This window comes from Emys orbicularis, chromosome 8 (genome assembly GCF_028017835.1).
Source record: "Emys orbicularis isolate rEmyOrb1 chromosome 8, rEmyOrb1.hap1, whole genome shotgun sequence".
Lineage (NCBI taxonomy): Eukaryota > Metazoa > Chordata > Testudines > Emydidae > Emys > Emys orbicularis.
In genome coordinates this window covers 30,299,539-30,317,026 of record NC_088690.1, presented here as the reverse complement: position 1 = coordinate 30,317,026, position 17,488 = coordinate 30,299,539, and the positions used below count along the sequence as shown (strand labels likewise).

Below are 17,488 nucleotides of genomic sequence, written 5' to 3'. Positions count from 1 at the left end.
TGCTTGTGGTTTGTCAATGGCCTTGACAAAGTTCTTCATCAGACCCAGCTTGATGTGTAAGGGTGGTAACAAAATCTTCCTTGATTCAACAAGTGGTGGATGCTGAACACTTTTCCTCCCAGGCTCCAATGACTGTCGGAGTGGCCAATCTTTCTTGATGTAGTGGGAATCTCTTGCACGACTATCCCAGTCGCAGAGAAAACAGCAGTACTTTGTGTATCCAGTCTGCAGACCAAGCAAGAGAGCAACAACCTTCAAATCGCCACAAAGCTGCCACTGACGTTGGTCATAGTTTATGCACCTCAAAAGTTGTTTCATGTTGTCATAGGTTTCCTTCATATGGACTGCATGACCAACTGGAATTGATGGCAAAACATTGCCATTATGCAGTAAAACAGCTTTAAGACTCGTCTTCGATGAATCAATGAACAGTCTCCACTCATCTGGATCGTGAACGATGCTGAGGGCTGCCATCACACCATCGATGTTGTTGGAGGCTACAAGATCACCTTCCATGAAGAAGAATGGGACAAGATCCTTTTGACGGTCATGGAACATGGAAACCCTAACATCACCTGCCAGGAGATTCCACTGCTGTAGTCTAGAGCCCAACAGCTCTGCCTTACTCTTGAGTAGTTCCAAATCCCTGACAAGGTCATTCAGTTCACCTTGTGTTATGAGGTGTGGTTCAGAGGAGGAGGATGGGAGAAAATATGGGTCCTGTGACATTGGTGGTTCAGGACCAGAAGTTTCATCCTCTTCCTCTTCCTCGTCTGACTCAAGTGAGAATGATTCTGGTGCATCAGGAACCGGCAGTCCTTTTCCGTGGGGTACTGGGCGTATAGCTGATGGAATGTTTGGATAATGCATAGTCCACTTTTTCTTCTTTGACACACCTTTCCCAACTGGAGGCACCATGCAGAAGTAACAATTGCTGGTATGATCTGTTGGCTCTCTCCAAATCATTGGCACTGCAAAAGGCATAGATTTCCTTTTCCTGTTCAACCACTGGCAAAGATTTGTTGCACAACTGTTGCAGCATATGTGTGGGGCCCACCTCTTGTCCTGATCTCCAATTTTGCAGCCAAAATAAAGGTGATAGGCTTTCTTAACCATAGTGGTTATACTGCGCTTTTGTGATGCAAAAGTCACTTCATCACAAACATAGCAGAAGTTATCTGCACTGTTCACACAAGTATGAGGCATCTCTGCTCACTTTGGCTAAACAGAAATGTGTCCCTTTGCAAAATCAAACACTGACAAATAAGAGAGCACGACACTGTATGATTTCTAGAGCTGATATAGGGCAATTTGTTCAGCAGAGTGATGTAAGCTTCGTTATGATTGCATCATCCATGACTTCTAGGAATAACATGATGCAATTCATATCATGTATGACGCAATACCAGCTTCAGATTGCATCATTCATTGTTTTGCCTAAAAAGCAAGTACTGTCCAAACCCAGTCATAGATTTATTCATAGATCCAGTCAAAGATGTATTTTAGTCATTTCTGGTTTAAATTGAGATCCCTTCCCTTTATAACTCACTTATCCTCCGCCATTCCCAAATCAAGGGTCGTATATACTGACCCAATAGCATATCTTGAAAACTAGAGCCAATCAACAATTTTAAGCATCATTTTCGTTCTCAGTTACCCAGAATTAGTAAAGTTTGACTACATTTATTTCAGAAGCATTTTGGCTGTAGAGCAGTGTTATTGTTTTCCTTAAAGCCCCAGCTCTTGGAGTCAAGTGGATATGTGATTATTTCAGCCTTCATTCTTAAAGAAAAATGAAGTTTCTAGCCCTCGTGGCTGTGGAGAAAGCTTTAAAGCATGACCCCAGTGCACCCTAAAGGTTCAAAAAGCAGAAGGCAAATAAAAAGAACACCAAATCTATTATTTTTACATAATCTCATTATTTTAAAGCCAATCTCATGATTTTTGGTGAGCCTGATTCATGATTTTTGAACACTTGGTGTTGGCAATACTGTGAAAGTGACTTGAAAGTGTCAGATTAACTCCTATTTAAAGTCTGTTTTTAGTCTATTTGTAGTCGGTTAACACCCCTTAAGCCCCAGGCAGGTGCAGTATAAACTCATGGGGCCCTGCCCTAGTAGGATGTTTCCAAAAGTTAATTGATCTATTTCCAGTTTATGAACAGCAAAAAAGTGATAGAAAGTAATTAGATTTTTCTACAATTGTTTCAATTGTTGTATTCAAGAGTTAGTAACAAGGTGAGAATATACATTAAAAATTTTAAACCTAACCACTGTCCCTTAAGTGACTTGATACAAGATGTCAGAACATAGAATCATAGAATCTCAGGGTTGGAAGGGACCTCAGGAGATCATCTAGTCCAGCCCCCTGCTCAAAGCAGGACTAATCCCCCAACTAAATCATCCCAGCCAGGGCTTTGTCAAGCCTGACCTTGAAAACCTCTAAGGAAGGAGATTCCACCACTTTCCTAGGTAACCCATTCCAGTGCTTCACCACCCTCCTAGTGAAAAAGTTTTTCCTAATATCCAACCTAAACCTCCCCCACTGCAACTTGAGACCATTACTCCTTGTTCCGTCATCTGCTACCACTGAGAACGGTCTAGATCCATCCTATTTGGAACCCCTTTCAAGTAGTTGAAAGCAGCTATCAAATTCCCCCTCATTCTTCTCTTCTGCAGACTAAATAATCCCAGTTCCCTCAGCCTCTCCTCATAAGTCATGTGCTCCAGCCCCCTAATCATTTTTGTTGCCCTCCGCTGGACTCTTTCCAATTTTTCCACAACCTTCTTGTAGTGTGGGGCCCAAAACTGGACACAGTACTCCAGATGAGGCCTCACCAATGCCAAATAGAGGGGAATGATCACGTCCCTCGATCTGCTGGTAGTGCTCCTACTTATACATCCCAAAATGCCATTAGCCTTCTTGGCAACAAGGGCACACTGCTGATTCATATCCAGCTTCTAGTCCATTGTAATCCCTAGGTCCTTTTCTGCAGAACTGCTGCCTAGCCACTCGGTCCCTAGTCTGTAGCAGTGCATGGGATTCTTCTGTCCCAAGTGCAGGACTCTGCACTTGTCCTTGTTGAACCTCATCAGATTTCTTTTGGCCCAATCCTCTAATTTGTCTAGGTCCCTCTGTATCCTATCCCTACCCTCCAGCGTATCTACCACGCCTCCCAGTTTACTGTCATCTGCAAACTTGCTGAGAGTGCAGTCCATGCCATCCTCCAGATCATTAATGAAGATATTGAACAAAACCGGCCCCAAAACCCCTGGGACACTCCGCTTGATACCGGCTGCCAACTAGACATGGAGCCATTGATCCCTACCCATTGAGCCTGATGATCTAGCCAGCTTTCTATCCATCTATAGTCCATTCATCCAGCCCATACTTCTTTAACTTGCTGGCAAGAATACTGTGGAAGACCATATCAAAAGCTTTGCTAAAGTCAAGGAATAACATGTCTACATCTTAGTATTAGAGCTAAATGGGTCTAATATTTATTTAATTTTTGTTCTTTATATAGGAATTAGATACAGTGCTCCTGTCAGCAAATTTATGAATTAGTATCTGCAAAAAAACCTAGAGTTTTCAGGTGCCTAAGTAGCCCCTGGAATCACAGTTAAAGTTGCCCCTCCTCCAAGTCTGAAATGGCACCCCAGCACAAAATGTTGTTTTAGTTACTAAGAACAAGTTTATTTATAGAGTAATCGCAATATGTTTTACAGCTGTATACTATTGTCTAGCTGTGTGTGCGCATATACAGAGATGTGGTATAAATATATACACAAATATATAAACAGCATTGGCTGAACATTAAAGTGTGTGCCTGTTTTAGTGTGCAATGGAAATGCTGCCAATGGCTGTTCTGATTGTAATCAGTTGTTCTTGCCTTGTTAAGGGTAATAAAGGAAGCCCAGGAATAGCAGGGCTGGCAGGGTATCCTGGAACTCGGGGAGCAAAGGGATTGCCGGGCGTGACAGGTATCAGTGGAGAACCAGGACTAAAGGTACTGTGACTGATATTTTGTTATGCTTGTCAGATCCAGTATTGTTGACGTTCCTTAATCTTCATCTTCATCTCCTAGCTGACAGATCATGGGACAACAAAATGCCTTTTAATAACACTAATGTTAATATCAAACGCACATTTGAAATGTAATACTGCAGATTGCATAATTTTTCTTGTTTCTCACATTTTATAAAAACAGAGCAAATTAATCTGGCTTTGGAGCATCAGTTCCCAATCATCAGCATTTTACTTCCAACACCAAGAACCAATCAAAATTCATCTATCTGGCCCCTTACTAATACAAGCTTTAGAGCCAAACCCTTTAGTCTTACTGAGGCAAACTTCCCCTGACTGACATGGGAGTTTTGCTGGAGTATGTCCTACATGATTTGTCCTGTGAAGCAATCCATTAACATTTGATTGCAATACTTTCAAGTGTAGGGCCCAATCTGGGAAGGTGGCAGGTATCTCTGAGCTTCAATGGAAAACCAGGGTGCTCAGTATCTCACAGGACCAGATTCTTTCTTCTTGACCCCAATATCCCAAAAGGAGAAAACAATTTGAGAGAGCTCCATTTTCCAGGCAATTCCAGATACCACAGTAGCATGTTTTGATCCATCTACTAATGTGAAACTGACTAGAAGTAAACTGAAGCCAGTGCCGTAGGCGTAGGAAGCAGAGAGTGGAAACAGCAGAAGTCATTTTCAGGATTTGGAGTGGAATGCTTGATTTAAACTGATGATTTCCAGAAAGTCCATTTTTCTCCACATGATTTTACTGGTAAACCGTTTTTAAAAACAAAAAGTTTTATTTAGAAAGTATGAAGAAATTTTCTGATTTCTCTGTTATCTTTCCATGACTATACTTTGGAACTAACTATTCTAGTCACTACTAATTATGTGTATTATGATAGTGCCCAAAGGCCCCAATCAGGGTTGGGTCTCTTTTGTCCTAGGACAGTATCAGACTGTGGCTTTGTCTACACTGGAACCTGAATGTCATTCATAGATGTGAAAAAACACCCCTCCCCCAAACGATAAAAGCTTTGCTGACATAAAGTGCCGGTGTGAATAGCGCTTTGTCAGCAGGAGAGTTCTCTTGCCGACAAAGCTACCGCCGCTCGTTGGGAGTGGAAGTTTTTTGTTGATGGAAGAACTCTCTCCTGCCCAGGGCTGGCTCCAGGCACCAGCGAAGGAAGCAGGTGCCTGGGGCTGCCAATAGAAAGGGGCGGCACTCCAGCCGTTCTTGGGGTGGCACGTCCGAGTCTTCGGCGGCAATTCAGTGGCGGGTCCTTCACTCCCTCTCTTCCTCTTTGGTGGCACTTCGGCAGCAGCTCAATTGGGTTTTTTTGGGTTTTTTTCTTCGCCGCTTGGGGTGGCAAAAAAGCTGGAGCCGACCCTGCTCCTGCCAACAAACAGCGGCTACACTGCGCGCCTTTTAGCGGCACAGCTATAGTAGTAAAGCTGTGTCGCTAAAACGTGCGTAGTGTAGACATAGCCTGTTCCTGCCCTGAAGAGCTGACATTCAAGGAACAGAAAATGGGAGAGGAGAGTGGTAAAGTTGTCGGGGTGATGTTTTGTGTCCCCAAGTCAAGCAGCAATCAAGCAATGTTTGTATTTTAGTGAAAGGAATAATTACTGGAAAATATTCCTGAAGGAAAAGTAGTGAAATACTGTACAACTGTTTGAAATAGATAGTGGAAAAGTTTGTTGCTATATAAAAGCTGTTTAGCTACATAATTCTTTTCTGACTATTCATTGAGGAGTTAATCTTATAGCTGTTCTGTTGCAATGATAAGGAAAGATGCATTATCGGTCTCTCCATAGGGTGAGCAAGGGCTTCAGGGTCATCCAGGAAAACAAGGTAAAAGAGGCCTTCCTGGGGTACAAGGTGATCAAGGCCCACCAGGAGATCCTGGATTGAAAGGGAAAACTGTACGTATCTACCACGGATGACGCAAAACAATATTCTAACAATTCAGTCAGCAACATGGAATAATAACCAACATGCCTGCTAATATTACAGGGAGAACTTGGAGATCAAGGTTTGATGGGATTTCAAGGATTCCCAGGTCCAAAAGTACGTGTGCATCTTTTTTTTATTATTAGAGTTTAAGCCATTTGCAAAGAAAGATGGGGCAATTTTTAATTGGTTTTAGCAATAATTGGTTTTAAATGTATCCAGAACTATTGGACTGTTGCAGACATCAAGCGATGTATCACAGATCTAAAGCAGAGATCAAAAAGTAGGATTACCCCTTTTTGACCTGAGTGGTTAGCCAGTTCAGAGCCCTGTGTTGTTTCTGTTAGGAGGAGAAGCTGATGATGGAGTCAGGTATCTGTGAGGAAATACTGTTTATTTACAAAGAATGTACAAAGTCCTCTTTCCCTGAATACAGGCGGAATCAAACTATGGGAGAGAGTTTCTTTGCTCACAGCTCCAAGCCCCTTTCAGCCAGCACTCAGCCCAAAAGCTCTCTTTCTCTCTCAGGGCTTTTCTCGGGGCTACGCTCTTGGTGCTTGTCCAGGCTGTGTCTGGCTTTTTGCACTTTCTCTTGGTGTCTACACTGCAATTAGACACCCGTGACTGGCCTGTGCCAGCTGACTCGGACTAAGAGGCTGTTTAATCCCGGTATAGATGTTCAGGTGACAGAATAAGCTCTGGGACTCTAGAGCCCAGGCTGCAGCCTGAGCCTCACATCGACACCACAGTTAAACATCCCCTTAGCCTGAGCCCCACCAGCCTGATTTAGCTGGCACAGGCCAGCTGCAGGCTTTTAATTGCAGTGTAGACATACCCTCTGTGTCTATTTCGGTGGTGTTTCTCCTGCTTCTCTTTCTCTCATGCACACACCTCTGTTACAATACACACCCAAGCCCAAATCCTACATAGTGTCAAATTTCTTTGAATTTGTTTTGAGTGATGTCCGATACCTGTGTTTGGGGTGGAGGCCTCTACTATTTCAAAAAGGAACGTAACTGTTCCTTACAGCTATCTTAAATAAAAGGCACCAGTTACATCCCCCAGTTTCCATGAGTTTTAGCCTAACCCAGCACAGTAATATTCTGAGCCCTGGTCTACACTACCACCTTCTGTCAATATAACTACATTATAACTACAGAAAATCCACGCCCGAGTGACGTAGTTAGACCAACCTAACCCCCAGTGCAGACAGCGCTATGTCGGCAGGAGGACTTCTCCCATTGCCATAGCTACCACCTCTCAGGGAGGTGGAGTACCTATGCCAACGGGAGAAGCTCTCCCATCGGCATAGGTAGCATCTTCACTAAGTGCTACAACGGTGGTGCTGCCACCACTGCAACACTCTAAGTGTAGACAAGCCTGGAGTCAGTTTGTTTCATGTTTTCACTTTGATTGCTCTTAGCAAGTATCATGCTTCCACTTTCCATAATGTTCTTTCTGAGAAAAATAATTGCTTACGTACAATAGTTTTGGCTGAGATAGTGGCTAGATTTTAGTCTGTCAGATGTTCAGTTGATTTAAGCTTTTTATTTTTATTTTTAGGGTCCTGATGGGGACATTGGTTTAGTTGGAATTCTGGGTCCTAAAGGACCTGTAGGCCAAATTGTAAGTATTATATGTAATTCTACAAAATAATTTTCACAACACTGTTTAGTTGGTGCACCTTCATTTTCTATAGCCTTTTCAGTAGAGCTCTGTAATCAGATTGAATGAGCCAAATAACTCCCTTTTTCTTCATAGCAAACCAGAACATTTAGTCAAATGCCCACCTCTGAGCAGCTAAAAAGGGCCAAACTGTGCCTCTGAAGGACAAATTTGGCCCCTGGGAATAGTTAATTTAAATGTCACATTTAGGAATTATTCCTTTTAACTGAAGAGTAACTAAACTGAAGTAGCTGATTTGTGTCTGACCTGTGACAGCTTTTCACATTGTAATTTTCTCTCCTGTTACTCATCCAGAAATCTGGAGGCACTGCTGGAATTTATCAATAGCGGTATTTGAGGGAGGGAATATTCTTCCATCTTGAGCAATCTGGGGTGGTGGCCGGGTTGCAGCTCTGCACATCACATTGTAAAATGCTCTATTCTTCACTGCCAATGACAGGGTCTTAGCTCTTGTGATATGTGCCCTGACATCACTTCTGGGAGAGTTTGATTAGTTGGCGTCTGAGATAACCAGCTTGAGAGACTTATTTTTATAGCTGTTTTCTCTTCCTGATCATCGGTGTACAGGACAGACAATGGTTCTGAGCTATTTGCCCAAAAGGAGCTTTATCATTTACCAGAATGAAACAGGAAAATACCTCTGTTAGCAGTGTTTATTAGTTGTCTTATATGATTACTTGTGGGTAGCAATATACCTCAGGATGTGGCTGACGGTAGCTCAAAACAAGGAATATTTGGCTTTTGGGTAAACAAAAGACTTCATTTACCATTGCTTTTAGTGCTCTGACTTTCATAGCTATATATAGACTCTCCAAACACACACAAATAATTACTGATTATTAAAATCAGGGGGGGAGGTATAGCTCAGTGGTTTGAGCATTGGCCTGCTAAACCCAGGGTTGTGAGTTCAATCTTTGAGGGGGCCACTTGGGGATCTGGGGCAAAATCAGTACTTGGTCCTGCTAGTGAAGGCAGGGGGCTGGACTCGATGACCTTTCAAGGTCCCTTCCAGTTCTAGGAGATGGGATATCTCCATTAATTATTATAAAATAATTATCTAGTTCATTGCCTGTTGATAGTCTTCAGAAAGCCAGCATTGACATGGCACTTTGAATATATATGGCATCCTGTGTTGCTTCATTACTGTGCTGTTGAAAGTTTTAGGCCTATAATTATGCATGGAGGCATAGTATGGTGTTATTTAAATATAAATACAGTTATTTGAAGACTGAGCAATCTTAAAACAGAGAATGTGTTTTTCCTGGGATTTTCTTCATGTTGAAATCATGATTAGCTAGTAAATTCCTTTGTTTGTTTACAGGGATACACTGGCCCCATTGGTCAAGAAGGGATAATAGGCCCAACAGGCAAACCTGTAAGTTTAAGTCCTTAGGTTTACCTTTACATTTCACATTATTTGTTAGGATGTTCTTTCATCCATGTGTTTAATTATGTCTTAATAGAAGATTTTTACAATTTAAACAGCAGCTAGCAAGACTATTTTCATATTACACTATATCCACAAGCTTCGTATGTGACTCTAATATAAGTAGAGCAAACTAAAAGATGGCAAGTGTCATTGGAGTGAACCAGTTCTCTTCTTGACAATGCAGTACACATAGGGTGAGAGTCCATGCTGCTCCTCTAATTGGCTCAGCACAGATTCTGCAACCCACAGGGAGGAGATGTCATAGTGGCTTCAAACCATCTTTGTATTCTCCCAATCCTGGAGAGGACCTATCATAATACAGACAGCCTGGAGGCCTGTGTAAATTAAGGCAGCCTGCTTTGGTCGTCCTCTGGCCCACAGCGCTGCCTAGAATCTCTGCGCTGCTGTGGCCCTACCCCCATCCAATTCTTCCTGCCCCTAGCGCCATCTCCAGCACACACTCTATGCCAGGGCTCGCAAAGGGGTCCTTGGGAGGCAGCCTTATGGCTCTCTCAGTAGTTTCTGTGATGGAGAATCCTCTCCTGGCCAGATATGAGGCTTTTAGGGCCCCTTTACACCCTCTCGTGACACAAAGGGGCAGGAGTGAGGATCTCACCTGATATCTCTATGAAGTTGGAATACACAGCAGCAAAATAATGTTAATATACAGTAGTTAATATTTAGTATTTGTAACATGTACGTAACTGGAGTGAAGAAAGAGAAGGGAAATAGGATTAGAGCATTCTTGCCCCTTGTTGGGAAAAAGGCCACACCAGCAAAGTACAATACAGTGAAACCCCGCTATAACGCGATGATTGGGGTCCAAAAAATTCGATCGCGATAAATGCGGGGTCGTGGTATAGCGAGGTTTACCATTTCAAGCCGGTCAGTTTCAAGCTGGTCAATTTCTCTTGGGCAGAAAACGACTTGCGTTTGCGAACTGCCCATAACAGTAACTGAAAGGGTGCAGCTCCAGCAGCGGGGGCTCTCAGCCATGCAGCGAGAGAGGGAAGCACTTGGGGAGAGCAGGGGAGACGTGCAAGGGGCAGAGGAAGAGCAAGGAGCAGCTGGGGAGGAGAATGGCTCTTCTCGCCAAAAGGAGAAGCGGGGGTAGGAGGGAAGAGGCAGTGGGGAAGGCACATTCCATTTTTTGTTTATTTTTTCTTCGGCGGCACTGCAGCCTCTTTTTTTTCTTTTTTTGCGCTTCGGCGGCGCTCTGGCCGTTTTTTTCTTTTCTTTTATGCGCTTCCGCGGTGCTCCGGCCGCTTTTTTTTTTTTTTTTTTTGCTTGGGGCGGCCGGAGCCACCTTATGATCGCGTTATATCCAAATTCACGTTATTGCAGGGCACGTTATAGCGGGGTTTCCCTGTATTTGCATTCATTTTTTTTTCCCCAACAAAAGGAAAGATGACAACTCTTACTCTAAAATTTTTCTCCACAATTGTGTATTTGTATGAAGATTGTTAATGTGCTTCATACAAAGCCAGACAACCTGTCGTTGTAATAAATAAAAAGGTTTAGCTCTGACTCATTTTCAAACATCAAGATCCAAAATTCTATGCACATCAGATTAATTGCTAGATTAACATTTAGATTAACAATGCAAAACTGGCCAAGAACATAATATAGGCAAAGAAGAGATGGCTAATCTGCCTGTAGTTGAGAATTAATAATGCTTGATGACAGCAGTAAAAGCAGATGTGGAAATACCCATAGAATGTGGTGTGGAATGAAATGGATTTTCTCACTTGCAGATAGTATATAGTTTAATTCACAGCATTATGATGGCTTAAGCACGGAACCCCCATGATGATGGTTTAAGCATGCTGCAAGATTTAGCTAAACAAACAGCTAAACAGGGCAAAACTGACTAAAAGAAAAATAATATTAACCATTTTCAGAAAGAGCAAAAAATGGAATTACAAACTGAAAGGATAAAAACCAAAATATAGAAATCGCAGGTCATGTTCATGTAACTCCTTGTCTAGTCTATAATCTAGGTATCTATAGTGCAAACTATGGCCCCAGTCCTGCAACATTTGTACACATGAGGCAATTAATATTAAAAGGACTGCTGATGTGAGTAAGTAACTCACGTGTATATGTTTTTGCAGGTTGAGGTCCTAAAATATTACAAAGTGCACTGGATTAACAGTCTCTATTTCTTTCAGGGATCCAGGGGTGAAAAAGGCTCCAGGGGTGAAATTGTAAGTCTAAACATCGTTTGTATATTTATTTTTTGGCTGTGTCTTGCCATGAGAGTACTGTGACAGCAGCACTCCCTGCTGTTCCCACAGTACTCCCAACTAGAGTTGGGCAGGAAACTGTATTCCTGTATTGGGGGAAATTTTGAGATTTTAAAACATTTTCACATCCTGAATTGGGATGAAACGTCAAAATCTCTAAATTTTTTGTGAACCAATAATCCAAAACTACATTCGGCTCAGGCCAATTGAAACGTTTCATTTCAATAATTTTGAAACACTTTGTTCTGATTTTTACCTTTTAAAACATTTTTCTTATTATAAATTAACGTAAATTTCAAAACAAAAAATCTGAACTTTTCATTTCAAAAATGTTGAAACAGGATGTTCTGATGATTTCAAACCATTTTTTCAATGGTTTGAATTGGGAAATTCACTGACACTTCCCCCAAAAAAGTTTCAGTTTCAATGAATCAGCATTTTTTGATGGAAAAATGTTTTATCAGCAAATTCGTGACCAGCTCTACTCCCAACTGCTCAGTGGCTGGCTGTGATGCCTTTCCATTAGTATAACAGCTGACTCATGTACTCCCCTCCCACTTGCATAAGTATGCTGCCCATGGACACAGACCTTGTTGACTCTGGTCATAAAATAATTGTATATTTAAAATGTATCCCAGTTAGGAATTGAACCTACAAGACCTCTTGTCACTCTAGTACAGGGGTGGGAAAACGACGGCCCGTGGGCCTCGTCCGGCCCTCGAGCTCGCACTGGGGAGCGGGGTTGGGGGGCTTGCCCTGCTCCTGCACTCCAGCTGGGGAGCGGGGTCAGGGGCTTGCACCGCTCCACACGTGCCATGGCTCCGCGCAGCTCCCGGGAAGCCGCCAGCATGTGCCCCCTCCGGCTTTTACGCGTAAGGGCAGCCAGGGGGTTCCGCATGCTGCCCCTGCCCCAACTGCCAGCTCTGCAGCTCCCATTGGCCAGGAACTGCGGCCAATGGGAGCTGCAGGGGCAGTGTGTGTGGACAGGGCAGTGCGCAGAGCCGCCTGGCCACACCTCCATGTAGGAGCTGGGGGGGGGGGGCATGCCGCTGCTTCTGGGAGCTGCTTGAGGTAAGCGCCGCCTGGAGCCTGCACCTCTGACCTCCTCCCACACCCCAACCCTCTGCCCCAGCCCTGATCTCCCTCCCGCTCTCCAAACCCCTCAGTTCTAGCCCGGAGCACCCTCCTGCACCCCAAACCTCTCATCCCCAGCCCAGAGCCAATATCCCCAGCCGAACCCTCACCCCCCTGAACCCAACCCCCTGCCCGAGCCCCCTCCCGCACTCGGAACCCCTCAGCCCCAGCCTGGAACCCCCTCCCCTGAACCCAACCCCCAGCCTCAGGCCGGAGCCCCGTCCTGCACCCACCCTGAACCCCTCATTTCTGGCCCCTCCCTGGAACCCGCACCTCCGGTCCAGAGCCCATACCTCCTGCCACACCTCAACCCCCTGCCTAAGCCCAGAGCCCCCTCCCATACTCTGAACCCCTCTGCTTTGCCCAGAGCCCCCTCCTGCACCCCAAACCCCTCACCTCTGCCCCCCCCCCCCCCGCAGACTCTGCACCTCCAGCCGGAGCCCTCAACCCCTCCTGCACCCTAACCCCCTGCCCCAGCCCGGAGCCCCTCCTGCACCTGAACTCCTCATTTCTGGCCACACCCCCAGCCGGAGCCCTCACCCCCGTACCCCCGTACCCCAACCCCCAATTTCGTGAACATTCATGGCCTGCCATACAATTTCCATACCCAGATGTGGCCCTCAGGCCAAAAAGTTTGCCCACCCCTGTTCTAGTAGCTGATACTCTCTAATCCCTGTACCACAACACTATTTGTGAATCATATTCCTCTATGTAATCTTACATAGAGATACAGGAATTCACAGGCTGTGTGAGTATATGCAAAAGCAGAGGTTGAGAGCATGACGGCCAGCAACTGAACATATATGGACTGCTATAGTAGCAGCAGGCACTATTGAAGTGGTATATACATGATTAAGTCACTTTCCTCTTATTCATCTCCTCCTTTTTCTTCATCATCATCATCATCTTATTATTATTATTTTATTTTAGCTCTTAATGTTATAAATGTCCAAAATATCTAACTAAGATGCACTGCATTGCATTGAACATACAAGAAATTGCCTACTAATAATAACCATGTAGAGGGCCGTTGTCCATTGTTGCAACAGGTGTGTGTGTGTGTGTGTTTATAGTATAATATATATAAATTGTTATAATGATTTGGAATGCCAATGTTTTCCAATAACTAACCTATGTAATCTTATTCCTTTTACTCTCGTCTTCCCTCTCCTCTTACCTCCTATTGTTCGTCACACTTGCTTGTTTAGTCTTGTCTTAAATTAGATCATAAGTTCTTTTGGTGTCTACTTGTGTGTTTGCAGTGACCTAGCACAATGGGACCCCAATTCGGACCTAAAACTACAGTAATAGATATTTTAAAGCATTTTGGAACATTGCTGAAGGAATGTGGGCTTTGTGCTTAGCTAGCTCAGAATGTATTGCTGTTCATTTTCTGAAATGGTCCTTTTTTATTTTAATGCTCTTGAGGCAATTCCTATCTGAGGGACAGAACAAATACCACAGTGCTCATTTACAGGGCTGCCCGGGGGCGGGGGGGCAAGTGGGGCAATTTGCCCCAGGCCCTGGGCCCCACAGGGGCCCCCCGAGCCCTGGCCCAGCGGCGGTCCAGGTCTTCGGCGGCGGGGGGCCCTTCAGTCGCTCCGGGTCTTCGGCGGCATTTCGGCGGTGGGTCCTTCAGTGCTGCCGAAGATGTGGAGCGACTGAAGGGCCCCCCGCTGCCGAAATGCCGCCGAAGACCTGGACTGCCGTCGGGTGAGTACAAGCACCGCAGCTCCCCCCGCTTTGCCCCAGCCCCCTGAATCCTCTGGGCGGCCCTGCTCATTTAAGACTATTCCCTAGATATTTAATTCTCATTTCATAGACTTTAGACTTTAAGGTCAGAAGGGACCAATATGGTCATCTAGTCTGACCTCCATTCCTCTGGTTTAGGATCTGCCCCCACCCAGATGCCCTCTGTCTGGGCAGTGTGGAGCTAAAAGTGCCCTTGCATTTTGAAAACAATGCAAATGCTTATTCATCAAGAAACACTGGTTTCTTTATCTGTACTGGCATTTAACACTCAATTCCTTCTTTAATGTACTCATCTCATGAGACTCTCTTTTCAGAAGAGGGAGGTATAATTCTAAAGCATGTGCAATTGTATTAGTTTAAAGGCAAGTGTGAGATTAACCTGAGGGACATGAACAAGTGGTCATTAATTCCAGAAATTGTGGGTTTGATTTCTCCCAGATCTAGATACCCCTTAGTAGATACTTGGAATTCCAAAATAATGACAGAAGTAATTTCTGTTCCTCTTGATCCAACATTGGCTGGAACTCACAGAGACATTCTTTGAGGAAAATAAATGGGCCTGTTTTTCTAATGGCTCACTGATTTAGAATGCTACCAGATCTTAATTTTTCACTCATGCTGATGAAAGTGTTTCTATACCTACTGTGCATTCACTTTGCACAGATATAAATGGCTCCACAAGATGAAAAGCAGAGGAGAATCAGGCCCATTATTTTTTTAACAGACAGAAGTAATCTGTATGGAACTTCATATAATATCACCCCTGCCCTCCCTCATAACTTACGTGGTTGACAGTGGATTTTTTTTTCAAGTTCTCCAAGGTTTAAATAAATGCAAAGCATTACAAACTCACAGTAGCATCCTGTGCTTTTCCTAGTTTCAACTATAAAATAGATGGCTCTCAATATTTTATAGCACCCAAAAAGTATAGCTCTTAATAAAAGACTGTCTGCACCTCAAGGAGCTGCCAGTGTAAATGTTAGATGTGATATAATGAGTGATGGTAAGAAACAGCAGGGGGGGAATGGGGGGGGGAATGGGGAGATGGAGGGTGATGGCTATAGCATTACGGTCACTTGGATCTTCAGTCTGTATATATGCAGTTCTTGGTGGTTCTATAAATTTTGTTTTGTTTTCCTTTTATAAAAAAATATTTCAGGTGGTGTTAATGGCTCCCTTGTTGCAGGCATTGCAGAAGAATTGAATTTTCAGTAGGGATTTAAATGAGGAGAGGGTATTGGCAGACATGAGGAGGGGGTTTCTTGTGTAAGAGGCAGTGTGAACAAAGGTGTCTCACCTCTTTGGCATTGTTAGTTATTCACAGTAACAATAAATTAGCAGATTATACCACCTTTTATGGAATTGCTCTCTAATATTCACTACTGGAGCTAATACCTTCTACAACTTTGTGAGCACAATCATCAGCCACACCTACTAAGCAACGAGCACAACTGGGGTAGAGTTCACCTGAAAAGGAGACATTTGCACCTTCCCAAAGCTGGAGCCAGTTCTATCTACATGGTCCTCTTGCTAACATATGTTAGAGCAGCTTGAGGCTGCTCTAAACCAGTGGTTCTCAAACTTGGGCCGCCGCTTGTTCAGGGAAAGCCCCTGGTGGGCCGGGCCAGTTTGTTTACCTGCCGCGTCCGCAGGTTCGGCCGATCACGGCTCCCAGTGGCCGCGGTTCGCTGCTCCAGACCAATGGGGGCTGCAGGAAGCGGCGCGGGCCAAGGGACATGCTGCGGCCCAAGTTTGAGAACCACTGCTCTAAACTATACTGTCTCACTATGGCCTCTAAGAGCCCAATGTACTAACTGGAAATTGCAAAAACACAGTGGAACCCTGGCCATGACTGCTTCCTTCAAGTCACATCCCCTATTCCCAAGTTTGATAATTTTCCTCCACCCTTCACCTGCTCCCTGTTACACAGCAGTGCAGTCTGGATCTGGGCCCATATTTCTTTAGGGTGGGATTTTCCAAAGTGCTCAGTGTTGGCCTAATTCTGCTGCTACTGAAGCTAAGCCAGTGCTAAGAACTCTTGAAAATCCCAGCCTAAAAGTAAGAAGCAGACACACATTTTTCAACAGTCATAAGTCATTGAGTTATATCAGTGGCTCCTTCCAATTAAAATAACCATGTATTCTACTTTCTGCAGCCAGTCTATAGTCTAAGCAGGGGGTGGGCAAACTTTTTGGCCCAAGGGCCACATCTGGGTATGGAAATTGTATGGTGGGCCATGAATGCTCACGAAATTGGGGGTCTGGGTGCGGGAGGGGGTGAGGGTTCCGGCTGGGGGTGTGGGCTCTGGGATGGATCCAGAAATGAGTTCAGGGTACGGGAGGTGGCTCTGGACTGGGGTGGGGAGGTGAGGGCTCTGGCTGGGGGTGCGGGCTCTGGGGTGGGGCTGGGGATGAGGGATTGTGGATGCAGGAGAGTGCTCCAGGCTTGGACTGAGGGGTTTGGAGGGTGGGAGGGGGATCAGGGCTGGGGCAGGGGGTTGGGGTGCAGGAAGGGCTCAGGGGTGCAAGCTTCGGGCAGCGCTTACCTCAAGCAGCTCCCAGAAGCTGCGCCATGTCCCCATTCTGGCTCCTACGCTGAGGCATGGCCAGATGGCTCTGTGTGCTGTTCCTGGCTAATGGGAGCTGTGGGGGCAGCACTTTGGGCTGGGGCAGTGCGCGGAGCCCCCTGGCTGCCCCCTACACGTAGGAGCCGGAGAGGGATATGCCACTGCTTCCAGGTGCCGCATGCTTCCTGGCTGGAGCTCGAGGGCCGGATTAAAATGTCTGGAGAGCCGGATGTGGCCCCTGGGCTGTAGTTTTCCCACCCCTGGTCTAAGCATAGGTCACTGAAGTTGTTACCATCCTTGTGCAACTCAGCATGGTACTTTTCTACAGTATAATACTTTCTCTAATTTACGCCTCTGAATTACCTATACATCAATAAAATGCCAACCAACATTGCTTTTAGGGCTGCAGACAGATTGTTCATGATCTAATATAAATAGCGTTGTCCTTACAGGATGAAGTTCACTCCAGGGCAGAGGCCTGCACAAGGGTTCCCATGCGTTTGAAGCCCCACATTAAGGAGCTTCTGAATCCTCTGCATTGAGTGAATTTCACCCTGAAGGTTTCATTCATGAGATTTGACCATGGTTAATGGGGGTGAGAAGAGAGTGTCAGGAAAACACATCTACCAAAGGGAATATTGAAGATAAAGCAACAAAGCTTCAGGTTTGGTCTACACTAGACATTTTATGTCAGTATAACTA

General features: G+C 44.8%; 1 protein-coding gene across 1 annotated transcript in view; it reads left to right on the top strand.

Moving 5' to 3' along the window:
• Positions 1 to 17,488, top strand: part of COL24A1 (collagen type XXIV alpha 1 chain) — a 226,266-nt gene that overhangs the window by 193,948 nt on the left and 14,830 nt on the right. The window contains exons 47-52 of the mRNA XM_065409330.1: positions 3,902 to 4,009; positions 5,838 to 5,945; positions 6,037 to 6,090; positions 7,537 to 7,599; positions 8,981 to 9,034; positions 11,260 to 11,295. Coding sequence (XP_065265402.1) covers positions 3,902 to 4,009; positions 5,838 to 5,945; positions 6,037 to 6,090; positions 7,537 to 7,599; positions 8,981 to 9,034; positions 11,260 to 11,295 — 423 coding nt within the window. The remainder of the gene's footprint in view (positions 1 to 3,901; positions 4,010 to 5,837; positions 5,946 to 6,036; positions 6,091 to 7,536; positions 7,600 to 8,980; positions 9,035 to 11,259; positions 11,296 to 17,488) is intronic.